General features: G+C 42.3%; 1 protein-coding gene across 2 annotated transcripts in view; it reads right to left on the bottom strand.

The window, feature by feature from the left end:
- Positions 1 to 11562: 11562 nt before the first annotated feature.
- LOC144496066 (ubiquitin-protein ligase E3A-like) overlaps positions 11563 to 19871 on the bottom strand; it is a 39588-nt gene continuing 31279 nt past the window's right edge. The window contains exons 10-11 of one of the 2 annotated variants that reach the window (XR_013498372.1): positions 16057 to 16145; positions 11566 to 13382 (exon numbers count right to left, since the gene is read on the bottom strand). Coding sequence is in view for 1 of the 2 variants with exons in the window: in XM_078217025.1 (XP_078073151.1) it covers positions 13262 to 13382 (121 nt within the window). In the remaining variant the exon portion in view is untranslated. Of the gene's footprint in view, positions 13383 to 16056; positions 16146 to 19871 lie in introns of both variants that reach the window. The other variant, XM_078217025.1, reaches the window with a different exon arrangement.

Genomic DNA, 19871 nt, shown 5'->3' with positions numbered 1-19871 from the left:
CTCAATGGGCTGAATGGCCCTTTCTGCACTGTAGGGATTCTATGGTTCTATAAGACTCCATTGAATCTCCTTAGGAAGACCAGCTTCAGATCACAGAGTGCAGAGTCAGCTGTTCAAGCAGAGGTGAGCTAAATCCTTTAAAACTCCAGGCTAAGCAGGTCCTAAGAAATCTTTAAGTAATTCAGAGTCAGAAGCAATTGGAAGAAACACGTCGCTAAAACATAATCCCGAATCAGGCTCAGAAACGGAAAATACAATTAATGCAGAAGAATCATGACTAAATGCGTGGGGCTATGGGAATGGGGGGAGTGAGGGAGGGGCTGGAGCCTGGGTAGGATGCTCTCTCAGAGAGCCTGGATGGCCTCCTTCTGCACTGTAGGATTCTATGGAGAGAATCTTACCAAAGCCTGATGGAATCTATCCAAGGCTGCTCAGGGAGACGAGAGGTGAAATCGTTGGGCCTCTGACGCAAATCTTTGTCTCGTCACTGGACACAGGTGAGGTCCCAGAGGATTGGAGGATAGCCAATGTGGTCCCGTTATTTAAGAAGGGTAGGAAGGATAACCCGGGTAATTATAGGCCGGTGAGCTTGACGTCCGTGGTGGGGAAGTTGTTGGAGAAGATTCTTAAAGATAGGATGTATGCGCATTTAGAAAGGAATAAACTCATTAACGATAGTCAACATGGTTTTGTGAGAGGGAGGTCATGCCTCACGAACCTGGTGGTGTTTTTTGAAGAAGTGACCAAAATGGTTGACGAAGGAAGGGCCGTGGATGTTGTCTATATGGACTTTAGTAAGGCGTTTGACAAAGTCCCTCATGGTAGGCTAGTGAAAAAAGTTGGATCCCATGGGATAAAGGGGGAGGTGACTAGATGGGTGGAGAACTGGCTTGGTCATAGAAGACAGAGGGTGGTAGTGGAAGGGTCTTTTTCCGGCTGGAGGCCTGTGACTAGTGGTGTACCGCAGGGCTCTGTATTGGGACCTCTGCTGTTTGTGATTTATATAAATGATCTGGAAGAAGGAGTAACTGGGGTGATCAGTAAGTTTGCGGACGACACAAAACTGGCAGGACTTGCAGATAGTGAGGAACATAGTCAGAGGCTACAGAAGGATATAGATAGGCTGGAAATTTGGGCAAGGAAATGGCAGATGGAGTTCAATCCTGATAAATGCGAAGTGATGCATTTTGGTGGGAATAATGTAGGGAGGAGCTACACGATAAATGGAAGAACCATAAAGGGTGTAGAGACGCAGAGGGACCTGGGTGTGCAAGTCCACAGATCTTTGAAGGTGACGTCACAGGTGGAGAAGGTGGTGAAGAAGGCATATGGCATGCTTGCCTTTATAGGACGGGGCATAGAGTATAAGAGTTGGGGTCTGATGTTGCAGATGTATAGAACGTTGGTTCGGCCGCATTTGGAGTACTGCGTCCAGTTCTGGTCGCCTCACTACCAGAAGGACGTGGAGGCTTTGGAGAGAGTACAGAGGAGGTTTACCAGGATGTTGCCTGGTATGGAGGGGCTTGGTTATGAGGAGAGATTGGGGAAACTGGGGTTGTTCTCCTTGGAGAGACGGAGGATGAGGGGAGACTTAATAGAGGTGTATAAAATTATGAAAGGCATGGATAGGGTGAACGGTGGGAAGCTTTTCCCCGGGTCGGTGGTGACGTTCACGAGGGGTCATAGGTTCAAGGTGAAGGGGGGGAGGTTTAACACAGATATCAGAAGGACATATTTCACACAGAGGGTCGTGGGGGCCTGGAATGTGTTGCCGGGCAAGGTGGTGGAGGCGGACACACTGGGAACGTTTAAGACTTATCTAGACAGCTATATGAACGGAGTGGGAATGGAGGGATACAAAAGAGTGGTCTAGTTTGGACCAGGGAGCGGCGCGGGCTAATTGTTCCTTGTTTCTCGTTTCAAGGCTTCATTCTATGATCATCTTGCTGGTGCCAGTACAGAGCGAGACTGCGGATATTTGGGAACCTGTCTCGGGGGCAGGGAATTCATATGGTGTTCGTGGAAGTGGAAATGACTAGGGTTGGGAAGCATTTTCCGATCAGGGCCATTGTGATCTCCTGGACTCGTTTCGATCGCCTCAGGGGGTCGGAGAGGAATTTCCCACATTTTTTTTTCCCCATATTGGCCCTGGGGTTTTTCACTCTGGGTTTTCGCCTCTCCCTGGAGATCACATGGTCTGGAATGGGGGGGTGGGGGTGAGTTAATAGGTTGTGATGAACAAAGCATCGTAGCTGTGAGGGACAGCTCGGTGGATAGGATATTGGTATGTAGATAGGCTGGAAAATTGGGCGGGGATCCTGGATTCAGGATTCAATCCTGGACCGGGGAGCGGCGCGGGCTTGGAGGGCCGAAGGGCCTGTTCCTGTGCTGTATTGTTCTTTGTTCTTTGTTCTTTGTACAAATAATGGCTGAGTATTGTTTCCGGCGAGAAATCCAGCGTGTTTCTCAAGAGAGAAAACCCAGCTTCTCAGTGATCGGGGCGCCATCTTTAAAGGGCCATCGTTAAAGATCATAACAAGAATAAATCATCCCCCAGCCCACAATGGAGGTCTCAGGGGCTTCCTTCCCACCCCTGAATGGAGTTGGCACTCCCCCCCCCCCCCCGCACCGCAATCATCAGCCCCTCCCCCCACTGATCATCGGCCTCTTGCCTCCCCCTCCCCACAGTCAGAGCCGGCACCCTTTGCCCCCCACCCCCCCCCCCACCCCTGTCGCTCCTAACCAACGGCCATCACAAGCATCCCCTGCTCCTCTGTCCTCTCCTGATCACCACCACATACAAATAAACCCCCACTCCACCATGAGGCTCCCACTGGTGTCCGCTCCTTTGGCACAGGTTGGCACTGGTAGGTTGGCACAGATTGGCATGGGCATGGTGTCAACCTGGCTGTGCCAACCTGTGCCAAGGGGCAATGCCAGGGCGCTGTGCCAAGGAACTGCCTGGCAATGTCCCTCTCCCCTGGTGGCTATACTTACCTTAGTGTCCTCTGGGGGATTCCCACGACAGGTTCAGGTCTAAATGAACCTTTTGTGAACTGCGCTGGCGTGACATTATGTCTGCGAGGGGTCAATATTTAGTGGGGGATGGGCGTGTTAATTATATTAAACTTTATTCAAATGCATGTAAATCAGGTTCACACATGCTATGGGTATGAACCTGATGGAATTGCCAGTGCGGGGCAGAGAAGATCCGAGATCACATTCTCGCTGGCGAGATCCATGACTTCTGGATCTTAAGCCACTGACGGTGTTTGCATGGATGGCGTGTGTGGGCTCAAGATCGCCCCCCTATTATTAAACTAGAAAGACTGCAGAAAAGATTTACTAGGATGCTACCGGGACTTGATGGTTTGAGTTATAAGGAGAGGCTGGATAGACTGGGACTTTTTTCCCTGGAGCGTAGGATGCTCAGGGGTGACCTTATAGAGGGAAGGTATACTTCTGAAAGTTAGCTACACATTGCCACCTAGTGGCTAGAGTCAACAACTAAATAATTATAGGTGACAATTTACTGGGAGTGTCCATGGAAAAAGAAACAGATCAATTACATCATCACACCTTTTGTCATCAGCCTGAAATGTTAACTCTGTTTTTCTCTCCACAAATGCTATTTTGTTTTAGCATTTTCTGTTTTTATTTCAGATGCCCAGCATCCGCAGTATTTTGCTTTTGGACGTTCAGTGTATTATGACAGCCATATAGACCGATAACTTTTAAAAAGAAATATGAACTTCTAGCTATTCGCCAAAATGGTGACAGAAAATATTTCACGTTTTAAGGCTTTTACTGCAACAAGCAAACTAGGATCAACATTGAGTGAACACTATTTGGTAATTTATGCTTTAAACTATGAAATAGAACTTTCCCTTTTTACTTTAAAAATAACATTTCACACTTATACTGTTCCTTAGGAGACATTCAATTCTCCCAGAATCAGCACAATATGAGTCCTTCGCCCCAGGGGGTTTTACTTCTGTTCTTTTCCTTTCCCAGCTTGATAAACCTTGGAACATTTTTCCTGCATATTCTCCCTTTAGTGCAAACTGGGTGAATTTTCCAGACTTGTTTTAAATTCTAAAGAATTTGGCCTTTTCAATCAGGTGGCACAGTGGCACAGTGGTTAACACTGCTGCCTCACAGTGCCAGGGACCTGGGTTCAATTGCCAGCTTGGGTCATTGTCTGTGCGGAGTCTGCAGGTTCTCCCCATGTCTGCGTGGGTTTCCTTCAAGTGCTCTGGTTTCCTCCCATAGTACAAAAGACGTGCTGGTTAGGTGCATTGACCATACTAAATTATCCCTCAGTGTACCCGAACAGGCACCGGAGTGTGGTGACTAGGGGATTTTCACATATCTTCATTGCAGTGTTAATGTAAGGCTACTTGTGACACTAATAAATAAACTTTAGGTGTGAACTTCTACCCACATTCCTACACGGTGAAGCATAGGAACTTCTGGTTTCTAGCTGCTCTTTCTTTCATGGATCCTGGCTGGCCAACTTGTCTGTGAGATTCAGTGATACTTTTGGAAATCCTGCAAACAAATCCTTCAATGGTTTCCTAAGAACTCTCCCTAGCTCAAAGTCCATCTCCATGGTAACGTGAATCACATGGGCCTTGTAGCTAAGTAGAAATACCAATTAGCTATTGAAAGTAAATGGACAGTTTAAAATATAACCCAACATTCTCAATACCTTCCTGGGACTTTGGAACCTAACCGCTATAAACACAGATACTACTGCCATTGGCTTCAAATATGACTTACATCTTGTTTCCAGCAAAATGCCTGTGTCTCCTTTTGATCTTTAACAGCCACACCACCTAGGCCTGTTGCCAGGCAGAATTTTAAACACATCATTTGACACTTTTTATTTTGCACTTTTCAAGTTTTCAATATTTTTATCTTTTTTATTCTTTCATGGGTTTTGTGCATCACTAATAATGCCACAGTTTGTTGCCCATTCCTAATTGCCACTGAGAAGGCAATGGTGAGCCATCTTCTTAAACCATGGCAGTCTATCTAGTATAAATACATCAGCAATGCTGTTACCAAGGGAGATCCAGGATTTTGATCCAGCGACAGTGAATGAGCAGTGATATAGTTCCAAATCAGGATGGTGCGTGGCTTGGAGGGAACTTGCAGATGGTGGTGTTCTCATGCATCGGTTCTTCTTGCTCTTCTAGGTGTAGAAGTTGCTGTCGAAGGAGGTTTGGTGAGTTGTTGCAATGCATTTATATATGATATACACTGCTGCCACTTTGCTTCATTGGTAGGGTTGCCAACTATAATTGAATGTATTCCTGGAATTATCACATGACTTGTTCCCATGCTGTAGCTATTATTCAATCAAAATATCCATTGTTGTGCAGCACTACCTTCCTACCCCAGCTGGAAAAGCACTCATTGCCCAGTTGAATTATGCTTGCTGTCAGCCAAGCAGAACAAAGAACAAAGGAAAGTACACACAGGAACAGGTCTGTTGGCCCTCCAAGCCTGTGCTGATCATGATGCCCTAACTAAACTTAAAAAAAACCTTCCGTCCTTACTTGGTCTGTATTCCTCTACTCCCTCCCTATCACGTACCCCATCCAGATGCCTCTTAAATGTTGCTAATGTGCCTGCTTCCATTGCCTCCTCTGGCACGGCGTTCCAGGCACCCACCACTCTCTGCGTGAAAAACTTCCCCCGCAGATCTCCCTTAAACTTTCCCCCTCTCATCTTGAACCTGTGCCCCTTGTAATTGACACCTTGGAAAAAGTATCTGACTATCCACTCTGTCTATGTCTCTCATAATTTTGTAGACCTCAATCAGGTCTCCCCCCAGCTGCTGTCTTTCCAGTGAAAACAATCCTAGTTTATTCAAACTTAAACATACTGAAGTGTGTGCATCAGGTGGCACAAGGGTTGCTTTGTTTTCACTCTCACATTTTGGGTATTATGATTATAGGTGCAGTTAATGAATTGATTGAAATTCAGAAAAGCAGGCCAGAAACAAACTAGAGTAGATTCAAGGATTAGATCCCTTGAACCAGGAATCTTCAAACTACAAATTGCATACTATAATACTGCACAGGTTATACAGCAGCCAGGTAGGGTAGGATAGGTACCACACAGATATTTAAATAGACAGCTGTGTGCAGCCGCACAGGAAAAAAATGAAAGGGATTGCATATTGAAAAACTGGCTGTACACTGAAGGCACTGTTGCTAAATTTGCAGATGATACAAAGATATGTAGAGGGACAGGTAGTATTGAGGAAGCAGAAGGACTTGGACAGGTTAGGAGAGTGGGCAAAGAAGTGGCAGAGTACAATGTGGAAAATTATGTACTTTGGAAGGAATGGAGGCAAAGACTATTTTCTAAATGGGGAAATGCTTAGGAAATCAGCAGCACAAAAGAACTTGGGAGTCATTGTTCAAGATTCTCTTAAGGTTAATGTGCAGGTTCAGTCAGCAGTTAGGAAGGCAAATGCAATGTTAGCAGTCATGTCGAGAGGGCTAGAATACAAGAGCAGGGGTGTACTTCTGAGGCTGGATAAGGCTCTGGTCAGACCCCATTTGGAGTATTGTGAGCAGTTTTGTGCCCCATATCTAAGGATGCTGGCCTTGGAAAGGGTCCAGAGGAGGTTAAGAACATAAGAACATAAGAGCAGGAGTAGGCCATCTAGCCCCTCAAGCCTGCTCCGCCATTCAATAAGATCATGGCTGATCTGATAGTGGGTTCAGTTCCACTTACCCGCCCGCTCCCCATAACCCTTAATGGTTAAAAATCTATCTATCTGTGACTTAAACACACTTAACGAGGTAGCCTCTACTGCTTCATTGGGCAGAGAATTCCAAAGATTCACTACCCTCTGGGAGAAGTTCCTCCTCAACTCTGTTCTAAATTGACTCCCCCATATTTTGAGGCTATGCCCCCTAGTTCTTGTTTCCATTGTAAGTGGAAATAACCTCGCTGCTTCTACCCTGTCTAGCCCCTTCATTATCTTATATATCTCTATAAGATCTCCCCTCAACCTTCTAAACTCCAATGAGTACAGGCCCAGTCTACTCAATCTCTCCTCATAAGCTAACCCCCTCATCTCCGGAATCAACCTGGTGAACCTTCGTTGTACCCCCTCCAAAGCTAATATATCCTTTCTTAAATAAGGGGACCAAAACTGTACGCAGTACTCTAGTTGCGGTCTCACCAGTACCCTGTACAGTTGCAGCATGACCTCCCTGCTTTTATACTCCATCCCTCCCGCGATAAAGGCCAACATCCATTTGCCTTCTTGATTACCTGCTGCACCTGCAAACTGAGTTTTTGCGATTCATGCACAAGGACTCCCAGGTCCCTCTGCACAGTAGCATGTTGTAATTTTTCACCATTTAAATAATAGTCCATTTTACTATTATTCCTTCCAAAGTGGATAACCTCACACTTACCAACGTTATACTCCATCTGCCAGATCCTTGCCCACTCACTTAGCCTATCCAAATCTCTCTGCAGACTCTCTGTGTCCTCCACGCAATTTGCTTTCCAACTCATCTTTGTGTCATCCGCAAACTTTGTTACCCTACACTCGGTCCCCTCCTCCAGATCCTCTATGTATGTGGTAAATAGTTGAGGCCCCAGCACCAATCCCTGCGGCACGCCACTAGTCACCGATTGCCAACCGGAAAAGCACCCATTTATTCCAACTCTCTGCTTCCTGTTAGATAGCCAATCCTCAATCCACGCTAACACTTTACCCCCAACTCTATGTACCTTTATCTTGTGCAGCAACCTTTTGTGAGGCACCTTATCGAATGCCTTCTGGAAATTTAAATACACCACATCCACCGATTCCCCTCTGTCAACCGCACTCGTTATATCCTCAAAAAATTCCAGTAAATTAGTCAAACATGACTTTCCCTTCATGTGTGCTTGATTGAACCATTCTTTTTCAGGTGTCCTGCTATTTCTTCCTTAATGACAGATTCCATCATTTTCCCAACTACGAATGTTAAGCTAACCGGCCTGTAATTACCTGCCTTTTGTCTACCTCCTTTTTTAAACAGTGGCGTTACATTAGCTATTTTCCAATCAGCTGGCACCTCCCCAGAGTCCAGTGAATTTTGATAAATTACAACTAATGCATTTGCTATTACTTCTGCCGTTTCTTTTAGTACCCTGGGATGCATTCCATCCGGATCAGGGGACTTGTCTACCTTTAGTCCCATTAGCCTACCCAGCACTACCTCTTTAGTAATAGTGATCGTTTTAAGGTCCTCACCCCCTACAGTCCCATGACCGTCAATTATTGGTATGCTATTTGTGTCCTCCACTGTGAAGACCGACACAAAAAACTTGTTTAAGGCCTCGGCCATTTCCTCGTTTCCTATGATTAAATCCCCCTTCTCATCTTCTAAGGGACCAACATTTACTTTAGCCACTCTTTTCCGTTTTAAATATTTTTAAAAACTTTTACTATCAGTTTTTATATTTTGTGCCAGTTTACTTTCACAATCTATCTTTCCCAATCTTCTAGTTCTCCACTAATTTTGGCCACTCTGTATGCATTGGTTTTTAATTTGATACTCTCCTTTATTTCCTTAGTTATCCATGGCTGGTTATCCCTTTTCTTACATTCCTTCTTTTTCACTGGAATATATTTTTGCTGAGTACTGAGAAAAATCTCCTTAAAAATCCTCCACTGTTCCTCAACTGTCCCACCAATTAGTCTGTGTTCCCAGTCTTCATTACCCAACTCCACCCTCATCCTATTGTAATCCCCCTGTTCAAGCAGAGGACACTGGTTTGGGACCCTACTTTCTCACCCTCCATCTGTATCAGAAATTCAACCATATTGTGATCACTCATTCCAAGAGGATCCCTCACAAGGAGATCATTAATTTTACCTGTCTCATTACACAGGACCAGATCCAAGATAGCTTGCTCCCTCAATGGTTCTGTAACATACTGTTCGAGGAAACTATCGTGACAGCATTCTGAGAACTCTTCCTCAAGTCCACCGCGTCCGACTTGAGTTGACCAATCAATATGGGAGGTTAAAATCCCCCATGATTATTGCTGTTCCATTTTTACAGGTTCACATGAATGAAGAGCGTGTGGTTGAGACTCTGAGTCTGTACTCGGAGTTTAGAAGGATGAGGGGAGGGATCTTATTGAAACTTACAGGATACTGCGAGGCCTGGGTAGGATGGACATGGAGAGGATGTTTCCACTAGTAGGAAAAACTAGAACCAAAGGGCACAACCTCAGGCTAAAGGGACGATCCTTTAAAACAGAGATGAGGAATTTCTTCAGCCAGAGAGTGGTAAATCTGTGGAACTCTTCCCACAGAAAGCTTTGGAGGCCAGGTCATTGACTGTCTTTAAGACAGAGATAGATAGGTTCTTGATTGATAAGGGGATCAGGGGTTATGGGGAAAAGGCAGGAAAATGGGGATGAGAAAATATCAGCCATGACTGAATAGCGGAGCAGACTCGATGGACCAACTGGCCTAATTCTGCTCATATGTCTTACGGAAGCTGATGATGAGGAGAGATCCCCAACAAATGTGTCCACTAACCTGTGCACAGGTTACGCAGTAGCCTGGTAAGGGTAGGTACCACACAGATTTTGTTTTACTTAAATAGACAGCTGTGTGAAGTTGCACAGGAAAAAAATAAAAGGGATTGCATATTGAAAAACTGGCTGCAAACAATTTTTTGAAGGGAATATTATTCTCTCATCCTTCTCCAACTCAAAGACACACTGATCATTTAAATCGTAGCAATTCTGCCTTGATACCTGGCTAACCACAGTCCAGGAATTAAACTGGAGAATTCCTAATAAGAATTGCCTGTCATGACACAGTGGTCTACCAATTGAACAAATGGAATTGTTGCCGTTTACATATATTGCATGCTGTCCACAGCCAAAGGAGTTTGATGGATATACATAAGCAATCAAGTTCCAAAGGAAGATGGGATGTATAAGATTCATGTGCTCTGACTGAACTTCTTCAATCTCCTGCCGTTGCTGATTAAGCAGCAGGGTACATAGTGATTGCTGATATCTGGTATTCTTCAGGTGTCATGTTTTATGTCAGCAATCACGGCTTTCCAACTTTAATTGTCCTCGATAGCAGCCAACAATTTGTGTTTTGTTCTCAAATATTATACCTGTTCTGCTCATTAAACTGTTGGTGCGTTTCCTCCTTTGTCTCTCTTTTGCTTTGCATCCCTGTTTTACCAGTTATACCAGATGTTCTAGTTTTTCTTTCCCAAGTACATGCTCAAAGAACTGCAGTTGTCTCCTGATCATCTTCAACAATTCTTGTGCACCTGCTTTCCTCAAAACCTCCTTAGTTGTCCAACTAATCATGTTCAGAAATCCCATTTCTGTTGCCTTTATTTTATTTTCCTTTTTGGGCTTATATTTCAACTTTTGCATCAATATAACATTGACCAGATGTAGCATTTTAGTACTCTCATTCTGCTTTCAATAGAATTGTCCTTATTTCCGAAGTAGTCTCATATTTTTGTGAAGATTTTGAAAATGTTAGATAGCTTCCTGATGTCTTGATCACTTTTCCCATCAGATATTATTAGACTAGCCAGATAGGAAAATGTTTCTATTTGTTTCATTTCCTTTTTATTACCTTTGGTTCTACTGCTATTTTGCATCTGGACATAATCCTTTCCTTGGGTATTACAATGCATGCTGTTTTGTTGCAGTTGAAATATAAATCCATCAGTTACTGTTTGTTATAATTGTGTCTTGGTGTCTTTGTAGATTTTCCTCTATCTGCCAAAATTACTCGTCATCCACATACCTCAGGTTATTTATATTCTGTCCTGGTAATTTATAATAATTTCATTGTAAAGATTGAAATAATCTGGAGACGAGAACACAACCTTTTCACACTCTTTACAGCTATTAATTCACTGTATACATTGTCTATGCTGACTGCTGCTATTTGGTCCTGGGATAAGTTCTGAAGCAGCCTTCAATCTTTCCCTTCCAAGTCCAAGTTAGCATTTCAAATATTAGTCCTTGGCTCACTCTGTCAAATGACTTGGGTGTAATCTATAAAACTAAATATACACTTTCTAGACTTCTATTGCGCTCTCCATTATAATTTTTAAATAAATGTTGCATCCCTTGTTCTTTTTCCTTAAATTAGCCCATCTTGTTCTTCTGATATTTCTGGTCTAATTCTGTTTCATGCTCTCATCATGATAATATTTAGAATTATTTAGAATTGTGTGGCTGATGAGGCTGATCATTCTAACAATTCACATTCTGTTGTACTTGATCTTTCCTTGTACTAAAGCCATCACATTCCAGAATCATGTTTTTCAGGATCTAAACCCTTAGGCAGCTATGCTTGTTGGGGTAAATTCAGCTGTCAAAGGTTGGTCTATCTAGATTTTTTTTTAACCACTGACAAAGATGGGAGAGATAAAAATACAATTTTCAGTCTGTGGCAAAGCCAAACTGTACAGCATGCTCAAGTTTCTTCCCTCTCCTCAATTATCAGAAGTAATTTTAAAAAGACAAGACATGAACATAAATGCAAGTTGCTATACTACTCCATTTTAATTCAAACATTACAGATCAGTACTCAGTTTTAAACACATCCCAATCGAGTACTGTGTCTACATAATAACTTTACACCCAGCTCTCAATTTTATTTGTACATTAAATACAACTGTGCATTGAGAGACATGATTCTCATTTTATTAATGGACAAAGATCACCAGGTCCAGATAATTTCTTTTAAGTCACAATATTTTTATATTTTATCATACAACACACCATTGTATTTACTATGAAACAAGATTAGTTACATGCACTAGAGGCCCTCCTTAGTTAAGTGGCTTCATACTTCTGTAAATGCATATCTCCTTCAGGAAATAGCAGAAAAATCAAGTATAAAAATATAGAAGAAAATAACTGCCATCCCTCAATATATCTGAGGAAATTAGGTAGGAAAAACCTTGAGGTACAGGAAGACTGGCAGCAGTTTGGTTTAAAAGAACACTTTCAGTAATGATCACATCACCACCCCTTCTTCATTAAGCTGGGAGAAGCATTCCCCCCCAAAATTGTCACCCACATAAACTGGCCAAACACCCTGACCTTGACACATTCTTTTTTTTGAGATGGAGTGGGGAGAAGTGAAAGTGTAAGAAGGGTAACAAAAGGCTTCTGTGCAGAGATTTACATCATTCCCTCTTTTTTATAAACCAATTTTGGGATATAATGATAAAATAAACCTACATCCCTAACTTAGTAAAGTAACTGCATTGAGGGCCAGTAATATTTAAATTAGGAAACACTGGAACAAGTGTTTTTTGATTTTGGTAGGTTTATTGTTTGTCATCGGTATCCCAACTGTACTATGCTTAAATGTAGCTCCATTTTGAAATTAAAAATTTAAATCCATTGGGGAAAAAAATAGCAAAACAGAGCTGGATTTTACAGGCCACCTGAGGCAAAAAAAGCAAGTGAGTGGACTTGTAAGTTAGGGCATGTGGCATAGGCTGTGTCCCCATCATTGTTCTGCCCCTGCCCCCCCCACCCCCACCATAATTGTATGAGCATCAGGTGGGTTGCTCATCTGTGGCATCATTGAGGCCCTTAAATGGGAAATTAATGCCTGAATAAGGGCCTCATCCTGTTCTGATTTAACAGGTGGCAGGAAACGTTGGTGCTCAACATGCAGCTCTGCAGGTTTACCCACGGTCCCAGAGATCCCCTCCCCAGTTCTGTTGTCCCAAGTCCACTCACTCCCCTGCCCTGCCCAACATCCCCTCAACCCATTCACTTGGGCATGTTAGCCTGGTCCCAGAGAGACCCAGACATACCTGAATGTCCATGTTCATCACTGAACATCACCTCCTTGACCCATTTGCAGCACCAGCAGTGCTCACCCTGCTCCTGCTGATGCTGCCAGTGTGCAGAGCTGCTGGCCAATTGCAGACTGGCAGCTTTTTGAGATGGAACCTCCTCTTGGAGACAGACCTCAAACTGATTAAAGGGTCATTGCCCAAAACATTAAGGCAGGGCGAGCTGACAAGCAAAGAAGGGCACGCTCCTGACATTTAAGATGGGGTGTTGGGAGCCCGCCCTCAGCATTTAATCCAGCCCATATTATAATAATGTGGCTTTTTATCTCAACATAACTGGCTAATCAATATTTTAGAAGGAGATTTTGCATCTTCATTTGAGTTTGACTTATGAGACTACTTGCATTGCCACAAGTTAATTACAGCATGCCAAAGCCCTTTGAGTATGTGATTGCCTTAAGGAGCCTTTCCTTGAGCTTGTCCTTGCTGGAGTAGTCTGGAAGCAGGAGTACATTGAAGCAAGTATGCGTTGTTGGCAGCCTGTCAGAAAAAAAACACCATGAGCATAAAGTCATTAATTCCGAGTTCTTACACATGTATAAATTAAGTATTCAAAAAAGCCACATTGCAAAATAAGTCAAATGATTTTAGTGGAAAATATAAAGTAAAACATAACTTGCTGCCTTACTCTTTTCTCCTTATACCATGATCCAGTTGTTCACAAAAACAAACTTGTATCTATGTATTTATACAAGCTCACACTGCCTCCAAGTGCTATATAGCCAATAAATTAATTCAGAAGTGCTGTTACTGATGACAAACAGGGAAATATAGCAACCAATCTGCAACCTCTTGGTCCCACAACGACAATGAAATAAATGACCAAATAACCTATTTTAGTGATGTTGTTTGAGGGATAAATACTGATCAGAGAAGTATTGGTGTGGCACAGGATTTGTTCAGGAGAGACAAGAGCAGCAAAACAAAACTATTTTAGAAATCAACTATCCAGTTGTAAATGGAAAACTGCACATTTCTTGAAACAAAAATTCAATGTTGCACTGAAATTTAAAAATCCATACGTTATACAAGTAAATGATTTCCATTTGAGTCTTCAAAACAAGGGAAACCTCCAGCTAATCATCTGCAAGAATTCTATCAGTGGAATCGAATCTCACATCACATACAGGCAGTGATGGGCAACCATATGTTTTCCCTGTATTTAGTCAGAGCACTCAGCTCAGTCTGCCATTAGGTATTTACAATCTAACACCTAGAATTCTGGAATCTACCCCAAATACAAATAATTGGTGAGAAAGGAATAGAAAAAATACCTAATAACTACAAGCCATTGTGGGGGAAAGAAAATTGTCTTGAATGTTTAAACATAAAACTAAAAGCTCCAGATCCTACTAAAAGCTGTTATCTTTAGCGGAAAATAAGACAAATAATTGAAAACTACCGTGAATCACCATGCAACCGATATTTAAAGCAGCAGGATTAATGTAATAACTTCCCTCACTGAAGGATGAAATTCACATGTATCACTGAACTGCAGGCCAGTTTGAAACAAAATCAAACAAGGTATGAACTTATATATCGCTACTACATTTCCACATAAGTCATCAAATATGTTGTACTGCCGAAAGGATAGATTGCACAATTTGGAAACTGGATACAAGCAAGATGAGTCTGAGTGAAAGAAATAAATTCATTTTTTTTGTTCTGTGCACTGCTTCTTTTTGTACAATTTAAAATAAATCTGCCTTCTTCAGTAGTAGCATGCCAGTCCAATAAGACTTCTACGGAATGTAAAGCAGCACCCTAGAGTATTAAACAGCAGCACCTCCAATCATTAGAATATGTGTAGCATCATTAGCTGACTAATGTTCCATGGCTGCTTAGAAAATATGGGAGGATTGACTTTATTAAATCTTATTTTAATTCAGTGAATTTAGGTCAAAAATTATGCGGCAATAAATGGAGAAAGAGGAGAAGGGCAAGAGCTGTTAACTGGCTGGATTTACAACACACTAAGAAACTGTTTTTGAAAATTTTAATGAAACACTTAATAAGGCATGGAGGAGATTAAGATTTCATGATCCAACTATTGCATTGAAAGATAACTGATTTGAGAAGAGCTACTGAATACAGCATGAAATGAGATGACTGTGAACTTGTTCCTACATTCTGCTAAGTCTCTTGCTCCCAGTCACCTTGCCCTAACTTTAAAATTTACAAATTAATCCGATTCCCCTAAATGAAAATTGAAGTAGTTTGAAACAGACACATCCCCCAAGAGTCCATTTAGAGCTAGCTGCTGTCCTAGTCTCTTTTTCTCCTCCTCAATGATATGCTTAGCTGGAGAAGTGATGTCAGGCTGGGGACGTGGAATGGACCCAGGGATTAGTGCCCGATACTGTTCCACCCACACATTATCTCAATTCACAAATACAATTGCAGTTTTGTCAGATTCACAGACAATGCTAAGGAGATGAATTTTGTTTTCAAATCATTAATATAGCAAATGAAATTAGATATTCTAAGTGCAAGATATAACACATTGCAGGATAAATAGGAAACACATTGATACTATGAATGGTGTTAAAGGAGCCAAGGGAGAGGCTGAAGATATGGGAATAGACAAAGTTGTAAATTAAGGACATTCAACGGACTCTGGTGTCTATATTGTTAAAATGCCCATTGTATGTACAGCAAACCAGATGAACCAAATATCCAGGGATAGGTTGCAGCATTATCTAGCCTCATACTCGCCTAGTGGCATGGTCAATTCTGGAGCACAGTTGGTAGAATATGATTTCAGTTTATTTTCCTTTGTTCAGATTCCTAGTTCAATGCCATCCCAAGATCCTTCTCCATTGAGAAAGGGATGGCTCATACTGAGATGTGGTACATTCTGACAACCTGCAAAGGATGAGCTCATTGTTGTCAGACCAGTGTATCTCGCAGATCCCAACCAAATCTAGGGCAGGGTGTGGGAATATGGTGATGGTGGGATGCACATGTACAAGTTATCACCAAAAGCCTCTCCAGGACCAAGGCTGGAAATTGTTAGTAGTTCATCAGGACCTGAAGTGCTGGTGGAATAGGGATGCCAACTCTATCTGGAGACACTCCTGAAAGTTTGATCACATGACATTCTGCCTATGCAACGTTAGGCCACCTGACTTCTACAAATGTGTTTTAAGCTTACCTGATAAAGATCAAGTCTCCTGTTGTTGACAATCTTTGTGGTTGTGAGCCTGCAGCTGTTCTGAGAAGTTTCAAGAATCAGAAGGTCGCCTGAGAACAGGTGAAGTGAGAAATCCAAGGGTAGGGAAAAAGGGGAACCAGTTCTCTCCATCTCTCCCACCAAGCCCACTACTCTCATTCCCTATTCCCCCTTTGTTCACAACTTGGCAGCCCCTCCATCCCACCTCCCTCCACTTCAAAATCAGGGCCCTATTCTTAACTCCCAGCCTAACTAGCAGTTCCCAATTTTTACATAAAGGAGATCTCTTCTGGGTAAAGTTGCCATAGTCGTAGGTTGCTCTCTCCTTTAAAGGGGAGAGATGACTAGTGGTGATTTAGTCCGAGAATCACCACACCTCAGGCAAGGGGCAAGGTTGAGGTGGGGTCTTCATAATAACCTCAGGTGGTAGGGGAACTGAACCCACATTGTTGGCATCATTCTGCAACACATACCAGCTGAGCTAACCAGCAATGAAGCTTCTCTATATCTGTGTGACAGCAATGCAAGCATTTTCGATTCCAGAGATTGAACACATTTTCTGTCATTGTAGACTTTTGATTTATTGTCACATGTATTGGTATACAGTGAAAAGTATTGTTTCTTGCGCACTATACAGATGATGGATAAAGAAAACTCCATAACACAACAGCCATTATTTTCACACACACTGCCGCCTCGCATTTACCAACATGTCTGGTATTTTAAGCTGTAAACTGACTTAGTGCAACAAAGGCTGTCTGTGGTTCATAATCTGAGTGCCTGTAGTTTCAAAGTGCACTTGGTATACATTAAAATGAAATTTATTTGGGACCTTCAGTGCGTGGCAGCTTTCTGAGAATGTACATAGAACCACAGAAAGGGGCCATTCAGCCCATTGTGTCTAATCTGAGCCAGCCAAAAAAAGAGATAATGAAACCAGCCGCTCATTTTGATCCCACTTTCCAGCACCTGGTCTGTAGCCTTGCAGGTTACAGCGCTTCAGGTGCAAATCCAGGTACTTTTTAAATGAGTTGAGCATTTCACCTGTACCAATTTGGGTAAAGAATTCCAAACACCCACCACTTTCCGGGTGAAGACGTTTTCCTCATGCCTCTTCTAATTCTTCTACCAATCACCTTAAATCCATTCCACCCCTGGCAATTAACCCCTCACCTAGGGAAACCGGTCTTTCCTGACTACCCTATCTAGATCCCTCATAATTTTGTACAACTCATTTAGGTCACCAATCAGCCTTCTCTGTTCTAAGGAAACAATCCTAGCCTATCTAGTCTTTCTTCATAACTGAATTTGAGCCCTGGCAACAATTTTGTAAATTTCCTCTGTACTCTCTCCAGAGCAATTATGCCCTTCCAGAATTGTACACAAAATTCCAGCTGTGGCCTAACCAACATTATATCCCTCCTTTCGTATTGAATCCCTCATTCAATAAAGGAAAGCATTCCTTATGTTTTTGTTACCATCTTATCCACCTGTGCTGACACCTTCAGCGACCTGTGGAAATGCACTCTCAAGATCTCTCACTTCTTCTACCCTTTCAATATCCTCCCATTTATTGAGTATTGCCTTGCTTTGTTGCCGTCTTGACATGCATTATCACAGACTTTTGTGGACTGAATTCCATTTGCCACTTTTCCACCCACTCAACCAAACCATTGGCATAGTTCTGGAGACAACAGCTATCCTCTTCATTATCAATGACATGGTCAATTTTTATGTCATCTGCAAATTTCCCAGTCGTGCCTCCCGCATTAAAGTCCAAATCATTAATATATACAAAAACAGCAAGGGCTCAACATCAAGTCCTGTGGAATGCCACTGGAAACCATTTTCCATTCACAAAAGCATCCATCGAACATTACACTTTGTTTCCTGTCACTGAGCCAATTTTGGATCCAACTCATCAACCTCCCCTGTATCCTATGGGATTTCTCCTGGTATGGAGGGTATTAGCTTTGAGGTGAGATTGAGTAAACTAGGGTTGTTCTCCAGTGTGTCAAACTATATTGCCAAAATAAATGGTGTGCAAGCCTGTGGCTGCATTTACACACTATTTACACATTGTTCACACACAACTGCAGTAAAATGATTCCCCTTTGTTATGTTAAAGGTTATGTAAAGAGGGTCAGGGTTAATGTTGGATCAAATTGATCTGTAGGTCAAAATTTGATGGATTGAGACCTGAACTGCAGACCTTCAATCACATTATAAATATAATCTGCAACTCAGATTCCAAAAGGCAGAACATTGGAGGGCAAGGCCAGAGCTCTACCAGGGAGAAATAAATTGGAATACTATGGAAAATCCTCACAAAATTAACTGTCTCCCTTGAGGATAATGGTAAAAAGCATTTTAATCTCCTTAATTTACCAAATTGTCCCACGTACAAGTATAGTAATGTAGATTACCAGTCAAACTCTCGAGTACAACCCAGTCCTGGAAGGGCCCGTTAGAACTGAAGTAAGCTTGATAGTTATTTGCTCATATTTTGCGAGAGAATGAACAGATTATGGAGGCCTTCGTGATCAAATATTATGATTGCTCTATATTATCTGAATGGAGAAAGACTGCAGAAACCAAGGGTTTTGGGGCCCTCATGCATAAATCACAAAAACCTAGCATGCAAGTTCAACAGGTAATAGGGAAGGCAAATGGAATGCTGGCTTTAATTGCAAAAGGAATGGAGTATAAAAATAGGAAAGTCTTGCTAAAACTATACAAGGCACTAGTTAGACCACACCTGGAATACTGTGAACAGTTGTGGTCCCCTTATCCAAGTAAAGATACTGACATTGGAGGCTTCCCAGAAAAGGCTCACTAGGTTGATCATGGGTATGAGGTTGAGTAAGCTGGGCTGGTAATCATTGGAGTTTAGAAGAATGAGACAATATCATTCATTTAGGATTCTCAAAGGGCTTCACAGGATAGAGGCTGAGAAGGTGTTTCCCCTTGTGAAAGTATCTAGGACCTCCGGCATAATCTGAGTAAGGGATCACCCACTTAAGATAGAGATGAGGAGGAATTTCTTTTCTGAGAGGGTAGTGAATCTGTGAGAATTCAGGAAAACTTATTTTCCAAAGTGTGGTAAAAATGTGGAACTCATTACATGGGGTGAATAGAATAAGTTCAGTTAAGGGAACACTGGTTAAGTACTCGACGGAAATAGTTCTTATAAAAATTCGTTTTACAGGAAATGAGTGTCACTGGCTGGACCAGCATTTATTGCCCATCTCTAATTGCAGTCCATTTCAGAGGGCATTTGACAGTCGAGCCATTGCTGTGGATCTGGAAGACAGACCAGGTTAAGCGTGGCAGGTTAGTGAACCAGCTGGGTTTTCACGACAATCAACAATGGATTCCAGATTTTTTTTTAAAAACTGAATTCTAATTTCACCATCTCCTTGGTGGGATTTGAACTCGGGTCTCCAGATCTTACAAAGAGAACAAAGAAAGCTATAGCACAGGAACAGGCCTTTTGGCCCTCCAAACGTGTGCCAATCATGATGCCCTAACTAAATGAATAAAAACTTCTGCCCTTACTCAGTCCATATCCATCTATTCCCTCCCTATTCATGTACCCACAGATGCCTCTTGAATGTTGCTAACGTGATCTTGTTCTGGATCTTTGGATTACTAGTCCAGTGACAATACCACTAGGCCACTGCTTATGTTGATAGGATAAGTGAAAAAGCATGGGAGGAGGCCCACGTGGACGGAAATATTAGCATAGATCAGCTGGCCTATTTCAGATTGAATACAATAATATGCTAGCATCTAGT

This window comes from Mustelus asterias, chromosome 1 (genome assembly GCF_964213995.1).
Source record: "Mustelus asterias chromosome 1, sMusAst1.hap1.1, whole genome shotgun sequence".
NCBI classification, from domain to species: Eukaryota; Metazoa; Chordata; class Chondrichthyes; order Carcharhiniformes; family Triakidae; genus Mustelus; species Mustelus asterias.
This window is presented reverse-complemented; position numbering and strand designations above follow the sequence as displayed.